Below are 9,348 nucleotides of genomic sequence, written 5' to 3'. Positions count from 1 at the left end.
ATAAGACTCCCGGTCCAGATAACATTCCAACGGAAATATATCAGAAATTTGAAGAACAAATAGTCAAGCCTTTCCAAGAAGTAATATCGGAAATAGCGCAGGGGGGAAGAATGCCACAGTCATGGGATGAAGCCCTGATCACGCTAATCCACAAACCAAACACTGATGCAAAAGACATAAAGAATTATAGGCCTATATCACTGCTCAATGTGGACTATAAAATCTACGCATCTATAATAGCTGCAAGATTAAAAAAGGTTTTGGCGGAAATAATACATGAAGATCAGACTGGATTTCTGCCTAATAGACAAATGAAAAGAAACCTAAGAACACTTATAAATGTATTGGAATTTTATGAATTACATCCAAGCGACCAGTTGGCGTTAATCTTCTTAGATGCGGAAAAGGCCTTTGACAGAGTATCTTGGGATTTTATGCTTCAGAAGCTAGCAAACTGGGACTGTGGAGAAAGTTTCTATACAATGATAAGAGCGATATATTCAAAGCAAACTGCTAAAGTGATAGTAAATGGAGACACGACAGAAAAGATCCAAATTCAAAAAGGTACGAGACAAGGATGTCCACTGTCTCCGCTACTATTCATCTTTATGCTGGAAACACTAACAGACCTAATAAGAAACAACGACAGAATAACGGGTCTCAAGATACAGAAAGAAACGTATAAGTTGCAGGCATTTGCAGATGATTTGGTATTTGTGGTTGAAGATCCAGTTGACTCTATACCAGAGTTATTGGAAGTAATTGAAAATTACGGAGAAGTGGCAGGATTAAAAATAAACTATAATAAGACAAATATCTTAACAAAAAACTGTACAATTCAACAAACAGAACAGATAGAAAAAATATCTCAAATGAAGATTGTCACCAAAGTTAAATACTTGGGAATAACAATATCCAAAAGAAATAACACGTTAATCGAGGATAACTACGTCAAGCTCTTAAAAGATATAACAAATGATTTAACAAAATGGGGAAATCTTCAAATATCTTTCATGGGGAAAATAGCAGTCCCTTTTTTACTCCTGAGGAGTCTAAGACTGTTTCCCTTCACACAAACCCCCTTCTGAGTTGAATCCTCTGAATAACTTGGTAAGAAATCTCCTCCTCTTTCTAGAAGCAATAATCCTTTTCTGTTTGGCTGGCAGTTTTCAACTTACTGTCCGGCCTCTTCTGTCAAACCTAAACCCCAGTTCTGGATACTGTGATTAAATGGAATTTAGCTAGGGCTGACACTTAGACTTCTAAATTCTGAATTTTAAACTTTTCCTCAAATGTGTTGGTACACATTAAGGGCAAGGAGTTGTGTTCCTTCACTTCTCAAGTGACTTGTCTGTTTCCCTCAGAACGACACACACACTCCTCCTACCTAGTGACTGCCAAGCCAAAGTCCAATGACTGACTCCCTCTGATAAAACTTTTAAAAACTCTCCTCAGCTGACGCTGACCAATCAGAGAGAAGGGGGTGCATGCAGGCAGCAGCCTGTCAATCAAACCACTTCACAGTGAGGCATTAACCCCTAATCTCCCCGCTCTCTGAATATGATGCACTAAGCATCCTGGTTTTGGAGGTCAGTTCATCACAGCGGGATCAAAGAAAAACCTCCTTAAATCCAGCTCATCATGGACACCTGTGGACAGAAACTGCATGTGGATGTTCTGCCCATAGCTCATCTAGGGAGGGGGTGGAGCTAAGGTCTGCAATTCTTCCCCCCACCCAGTTCTTTAACAGGTTTGTCTTCACAGCTGAGTTGCAGTACAGATTTCCAGCATGGTTCTGCTGAGGAGGAGGCTGCTGGTGGGGAGTGGAACTATTGTCACTGCATCAGCAGCAAATAGCACAGTGGGAACAGGGTGTATAGACAGTATCCATGCCTATGTTCACACTGCTCACGGCTGCTGCAGCAGTGGGGGTATGTTTCTGCTTTCCCATGTGGAAGTAGCACAGAAGCAGGATGATGGGGAACACTGAGGTCTCAATCCAGGCTGTTTCTCTTTTCTGATTTGCAGTCATAGGTGCATTACATGAACATCTCCAGGCCTTGATATAAACTCATTCAGATTATTCTCTATTGAGATCAGGAGGAAAAATCCTTAAAGATGCAGACTTTAGTAAGTTGCTACTAAAAAAAACTCTGTGTTAATGCTGAAAAATAAAGCAGAAGCCGGTAGAAATCCATAATATTTCCATTTATTAATATGTATATCACAAATACTCACAATATTCAATGCATTCTTGTTGGCATGCTAGACAGAGGCCTTATTAAAAAATTCCTATTTTTTTAAAAAGGTCTTAAACTTTTGTTCCCCACCCCCAAAAATATTCCATATGCCCTTTAAAATTTTGATTGATCTGACAATGTATTTTTGTGGCAACTTCAATGCAAAAGGAGAATGAAAGAAAAAAATGGGAAGATTGCATTACAGTACAATTTAATTAGTCCATAGTTATTTTATAAAAGGGAAGCAAAATCACCGCCTTCACAGTAAGCAAATAACGTAGCTTAGTAATAATATGACACAGGTTCCAATTCAGAGGCAAAAATGCACTAAACAAAGGCCTACTGGCAAACACACAAGGCATACAACATTGATTAAGAATCAAAGATGCAAAAGAACATTAAAAGAACAAATTCTCCTGTAGGATATTTTTGACATTAATTTTTTGTTTTCAAGTATCTTCACATTATGTTACATTTCTTCTTGTTTGGGGATAGTGGTTTTGGGGAGGGGGAAGCTAGGTAAGATTGGAAAAAAACCTGGTAAAGCAATAAAACAACAAGAACAAATTAAAAGTCTGATAACCAAAATTATATATATATATATATATATCTGTATACAGGTTTTAATATGGATGTGTGAGACATTTATTAATCATGGCGAAAGGCTAATGATGCCCTCCAGTCACTACATGCACAGTCCAATCATCGCTGTTAATGAATTACCTCTGTTAACTTTACAATGCAACTACAATCTGACCAAGAACATACACATAGTGCCATCATATGCAAGAGCCTTCAAGGTGGAGTGTACAGTACTGGATGCTGAATGGTTCAGGCTACTTCTGGGCACGACAGTACTTCACGGAATGGTACACTACGCATGGTACAGAGTTTAGAAGGTGGTGGTTAGTGGTAGTGTGTGTGTGTTGTGTGTGTATGTGCTCTAACATTCTTTAGAAGTCTTCCATGAATTATTTATCCCAATTCCTGATTGAAAACAGGTGCTGCATTTCACACCCCCTGGAAAAAAATAAGAGAAACATAGGAAGGAGGAAGAGGAAGGAGGGATTGATTGGTTTGGTTACTACCAATATGAAGAATACTCTTGTTCAATTAGTGATTCTTTACTTTTGAAACAGGAACAACCAAGATATCAATATCTAGCTCGTGGGGTTTTTGGCATGTTGGACACAAGAATGGGAGCTTCTCCATTCATCTCAAAAGGGTAGCCATATTGGTCTGTTGCAGCAAAATAATTTTGAGGCACCTTTAAATACATACTTGTTCTAGCCTAAGTGACACTTGTTATAACATATGCTTTCATGGTCCAGAGCCCAGCTTGTCAGATGCACATAGCTGGTCTTCAGTAGTAGTCATATATACCTATGCAGTTATGAAAAACTGCACTACCACCAATTGCTGCTATTGTGAATTAGCTAGATTCTAGTACAGTAATACTTTAAAGACCAACAACACTTCCAGGGTCTAAACTTTCAAGAGGCAAAAGTCTCAAAAGAGTCAAAGTATCTGACAAACGGAGATTTGACTCTTGAAAGCTTATACCCTGAAAATCTTGTTGGTCTTTAAAGTGCTACTACCTCTTCTATAAAAATCAATATGGCTGCCCTCTGAGAATATGCTATTGTGAATGGTCTCTTCCTGATAATACTTTTATTTATATAGGTACATCTCATTGTTTACTTCCAGCATGGCCCTTGTACTGTATCATTTACGACTTAAAAAGAAAAAGTAATTTCACATACGCCTGCCTGCATAGGGCGGACCCACTACATGCATCTAAGGAAGTGGGCTCTAGTCCATCAAAACTTATTCTAGAAACATTTGTTAATATTCAATGTTCCATAGACTCCAGTTTAATTTTGCATTCATTTTGGCATTACAGCTCTGCAGACACATCCCCGTTATGTGCCTATAATTGCTAATGATAATGAAAGTGATAGGAAGCCCCTCTTCACAAAGAAGACCAGGGTTGGTTCCCTGGCCCACATCAACCTCAACCCTGAGACTCATTGGTGATGTGATGGGGTAGGACTTGCTGATGTCACATTGAATAGCAGTATAAATAACAGCACTTCCACACACTGCTATTTTTAAATTTACTTATTATTTACTTTATATATAGTCCTTCATTGTGCATAGTAAAAGTCATGCAGCTTTGAAGAGATGGTCTATCTACCAAACTTAAAAAAATAAAAACAACATGAAATACATTGTGTAGATAGAATTATATTCTTCTCTCAAGAGATATTGCAAAGCGTAAGATTGTGGAGTAGGATTCAGAATTATGATGGGAATAGTGTGTGTAGGGGAGATGGCAATCACTGCTTAACTACTAAAAGAGGTGATTTCTAAATTACAACTTCCTTGCAATGCCCCATCACCCACAAACACCTAGGGATAATCTCCTAATGCCAGGTAGGTAGAGATATGTAGTTACTGTGTGGTAAGAGGAAAGAACTCTACAATATGCAAAGTCTTTACATCTCAGCATTCAGAGAAGGGATTATTCTTGGCTTGAATATATTCGACCTTCCCTAAAACCTTACTTTTCTGTAGTGAGAGGTGGTGGGGATGAAGACTGCATGCGCAGTGAAGATTTTTTTTTTTACCTGTAGCAAGAAGTTCCAGAGTTTACACCTGTCAGATCATAACACAACTTTAGTCCTCAGTGTTGGGGGTGTGAGGACAAGAACTTCACAGCAGTTATTCATTTGTGAGTTAAATACATTCTGTATATGCTGTGAGGCATACATTCCTTTACATAACCGACTACAGGAAGATGATTTGTAATGAATGATTAAAACCATATGCCAGACTGAATGAAACTGGGAATTCATTTTTCTGCTCCTGCCCCCTTCCCATGGCCCCTCTCATTCCTGAGGCAAATAGCCCAGTGCAATCAGTAATACAGTTGTCAACTCCAGGTTGGGAAATTCCTGGAGATTTGAAGGTGGAGCCTGAGAACAGCAAAGTTTGGGGAAAGGAAGGACCTTGGTGGAACGTTAGGCCATAGAGTCCACCTTCCAAAGCCAGCATTTTCACCAGGGAAACTGATCTCTGGAAATCAGTTGTAAATTCTGGGAGAACAAAAGGTCCCACCCGGAAGTTGGCAACCCTAGCTCACCAAGATGGAATGATGGAGCAGAGGAGATATGAATGGATTTGGTTAACTGACTCAGACCCAGGCCTTCAGCCTCTTGCAGTTTCCCCTACCCCATTCCTTTCAAGCAATCTGGACAAAAACTGGAAGCACATTTAGCCTATATCTGCAATGAAGAGGACTGGAACTGGGGTGTCCAACAGGAGAGGTATAGGTAGCCGCTGACTGCTACAGAATAGCTCATACTATGGTTGCCTGTTCCCCAGTGGGGGTAGGGCATTCCCCACTCCTGCCTTGTTTCCACGGAAATCCTAGAAGTGATATCAGTCCTCTCTAGGAATCTATGATTTTACGACAGAATTGCCAGAGATTCCAGAGAGGTGGTATTTCAGAAAGGTTTCTGGGAAGTTACATCCTGCTATTGCCAATGGCTGCCCTCCCGCTGGTTGCCACGCCAGGCTTAACAACTGTAGTTCATACAGCCCATGGAAGACCAAAGAAAATATCACAAAAGGTCTGCTTTAGGCTCTCTATTTATTGTTTTAATTTTTGTACTTTATAGGACTTTTCTCTGTGCTGCTTAGATAACAGCTTAATTTCTAGTGCTCTTCGTATTTAGTGTTCTGTTTATAGGACAGAAAAAGACTTGCAGGGGCAGACAGGCCATTGTGGCTGCTGGGGGAAGAGCTGGTTGGCTGCTGGCCTCAGTGGCTGCCTCTCCTGTCCTGAGTGCCCCCCCCCATGGGTGAGAAAGCCAGCTGGCTGAGCATGAGTCACCACTGGACAAAGGGAGGCTGCAGTGCCTGGCCCCACAGGGGATGAGGCCAGCCAAGCACGAGCTGCCACCACCAGGCAAAGGGTGGCTTCAATGCCTGGTTTGTCCACAGTATCCTTGCTGGACTGGCTAGGCAGGTAAGGAGAACACTGCAGCTACAGCCCAGGCTGAGGGAGGCTGGGGGGGGGGGTCCAGCTTCTCCTTGCCAATCTGGACCCTTTGGGGCCAGCAAGGAAGGGCACAGCAGCCAACTACACCAGTGAGGAGCCCGCAGACAATGCTCTGCCTGCAGACAATGCTCTGCCTGCAGACAATTTCAGTATCAGGGCTGAGAAATATCTCTGAGATCTTGGAGAGCTGCTGACAGACAGACAATACTGGGCTAGACTTACATTAAGGCAGATTCATAAATTCACATGCTCCAATAACGCCAATCAACAGTGAACACCTTTTTCACAGAGGGACCAATCTAACTTCTGCATTTTAATCTCTACTAAGCATTTTCATTCCGGCTGCAAGGGCCATCCACTAAGTATATGCAGACGTCTATTAAGCCCGTAACGGCTGCTGGAAGTAAGGAGGCCAGGCACCAGAGTCAGCTTGGGGAGAACAACCTCCTGCACACACAGCAGTATACAGACCCACCTTGTTACACCATCTCATACTGATTGGCAGTAATAAATCGGGACAGACAGCATGCCAGCAGCATTCCAATCAACTGTGGGAGAGAGGGAGAGAAAAATATCATACAAAAACTTGAATGTCATTGTGCAATCCACTGACGCCACAGAAAGATTTTAGATTTTATCATCGAAAAACCCTTGGAATATGTAAGAACGCAAACATTATGTATTGCAGATGTAAGGCCATTATAGAACCACAGAATTAATGCAACTGCAGAACAGCAGCTCTAATAGTTTCTGCGAAGTATTTTTTAAAGGCATCTCCATTTTTGGAAGATTTGCCTGCAGATAAGCCTTCATTTTAAAATGTCCATTTTATTCCTATCATCTAAGATGCACTTTTAGTCCAAATGGCTCGTCATAACCATTTACAGGATGAGAAATGCCTGCATCAGCAGAACCTACAGTTATTCTTTGGGTTTGTGTCTCATAGGCATTTTAGGATATGCCACATTGGTACAAATCTTAGGCTGATCATATGCTGGTTATAAGTCAATGTGCAACTGATCCATAAAAAACACGGCAGGTTACTGTATTCCTGCAGCACAGTAGTGCATAACCAAGCCACACTCCCTGGACCATCGAGGTCACTGGAATGATCCCTGTGCTGAAACCTGCACATTCACCTCTACAACACCTCTACAACACCACTTATTGCCACGTTGGTGCAGCAACAGCAAAAGATCAGATAGAGAAGAGCTTCAGATGTTACAGACAGGTGCCACCAGCTACCTGCGCAAACACTTCTGCATTCAGCTGGCAGCATTTGCTTGTAAAGTTTTAAAAAAGGATCTTGAGTAGGGAAGCTGCATAGGCTGCAGGTGTGACCACAGACAGCACAAATTTCTTATGCAACATCCTTTGTCAGATTTTACAAGTCACACCAGCTTACTGTGGAAGAGAATGGCAACACTTGTTTGAGCTTCTGAAAGTGCTCACAGAGTTGTCTGATCCTGTTTCATTTCATCCATTTGATCCTTGGGGCATTTTGTATCATGGCATTGTAAAACTTACTTGGCACATTGCTGCACAGCAAAATAAAGAAGTATTCAAGAAGTAGACCAAACATGCTATCAACAAACCCTCTGCAATCTGTACTAAACTTTGCCCTGCACATCTAAGTTGACAATTATATTAATCTTCCTAAGCAGCTTAGTATTGTGTGTCATTCAACATGCCATCTGTCCAATCTGGCACTGAGGTTTTGGAAGACTCCTGACTGCCATAACACAGTGCCTCTTGTAGTTCCCAAAATGGGATGCATTCCTCTAGTGGGGCACATCCAAAAACTCTCAGGCAATTCCTTCTGTGGATTCCTTAGTCTACTTCAAATGTGGACTTGCTGACCTCTGGTGGTCCTTCTTCCAAATCTCCATTGAACACCCTTCTCATCATTTTCTCAGTCTATGCTCTGAATTATTCTTGTATAATCGAGGCTGTTTTATGTGATCACTCTAACAAAATTATTTATTTCATTTATACCCTGCCTTTCTCTCCAAGGGGGTGTGTGTTCCCAAGCAGCTTACATTGCTGTCCTTTTCTCCATTTTATCCTTAGAAGAAGAAGAAGAAGAAGAGATCAGATTTATACCCCACCCTCCACTTGGAGTCTCAGAGCAGCTTACAAACTCCTTTCCCTTCCCCACCCCATAACAGACACCCTGTGAGGTAGGTGGGGCTGAGAGAGCTCTGAGAGAACTGTCCTTGAGAGAACAGCTCTGACAGAACTATGGCTTGCCCAAGGTCATCCGACAGCTGCAAGTGGAGGAGTGGGGAAACAAACCTGGTTCTCCCAGATTAGAGTCCGTGCACTTAACCACTACACCAAACTGGCTTACAACAACCCTGTGAGGTAGGTTAGGCTAAGGGTATGTGACTAGCCCAATATTAGCTCATACAAACCATACTTTGCAAATGCGGCTCTCAAGGATGCCTGGGCTAATTAAATTTAGCTACTGACATTCAGTTGTTCTCTTTTCTCTGGTACAAACAGTAAGACTAGTGAAACTCTGTTATCTGGCTATTACATCAGAATTAAGTCACCTGTCCTTTGGAATGACAGTAATCCAAAACAGAATTACACCCTCCTAAATCCGTCGACTTCAACGGAATCAGAATGGTGTAACTGTATAGGATTGCATTGTGAATACAGCAATCCAGCAGATTACTAAATCACATAGAGGACCCAATCATATTCTGCAGCTCAAAAAGGCTTATGTAGTATTTTCTTATCTCTCTCATTTCCCAAGAGGTAGTTACATTGATTGTGTAGTAACTCCTGAGCTACATTCATGAAGGGCTTCCTTTAGTATCATTCAAGGTTTGAAAAAAGCAACCTATCAATAACATTTGCTGTGGGCCCTCACTCTTGAGTGCTGCCTTCTGTTCTGGATGAATGTTAGTTTCTGTTCAAAGACACACTGCCTCATATTCCCTGGTCTTTTCTGCATCTCACTAAACTGAAGACAGGCAATAAATTGGTAGAAGAGGTGGAAATGGTATGACAGAAGCACTGTTGTCTTGACCGGCA

General features: G+C 41.5%; 1 protein-coding gene across 2 annotated transcripts in view; it reads right to left on the bottom strand.

Moving 5' to 3' along the window:
• Positions 1 to 2,241: 2,241 nt before the first annotated feature.
• The window catches only part of TSPAN7 (tetraspanin 7), a 143,725-nt gene continuing 136,618 nt past the window's right edge, over positions 2,242 to 9,348 (bottom strand). The window contains exons 7-8 of one of the 2 annotated variants that reach the window (XM_015418102.1): positions 6,782 to 6,854; positions 2,242 to 2,777 (exon numbers count right to left, since the gene is read on the bottom strand). In XM_015418102.1, the coding sequence (XP_015273588.1) occupies positions 6,786 to 6,854 (69 nt within the window). In that variant the 3' untranslated portion in view covers positions 2,242 to 2,777; positions 6,782 to 6,785. Of the gene's footprint in view, positions 2,778 to 2,822; positions 3,261 to 6,781; positions 6,855 to 9,348 lie in introns of those variants that run through there. The other variant, XM_015418103.1, reaches the window with a different exon arrangement.

Source organism: Gekko japonicus, unplaced genomic scaffold, assembly GCF_001447785.1.
Source record: "Gekko japonicus isolate JY-2015 unplaced genomic scaffold, Gekko_japonicus_V1.1 scaffold1437, whole genome shotgun sequence".
In the NCBI taxonomy this organism is placed as follows: domain Eukaryota; kingdom Metazoa; phylum Chordata; class Lepidosauria; order Squamata; family Gekkonidae; genus Gekko; species Gekko japonicus.
The sequence above is the reverse complement of the archived record's forward strand: the minus strand, read 5'-3'. Positions and strand labels throughout refer to the sequence as shown.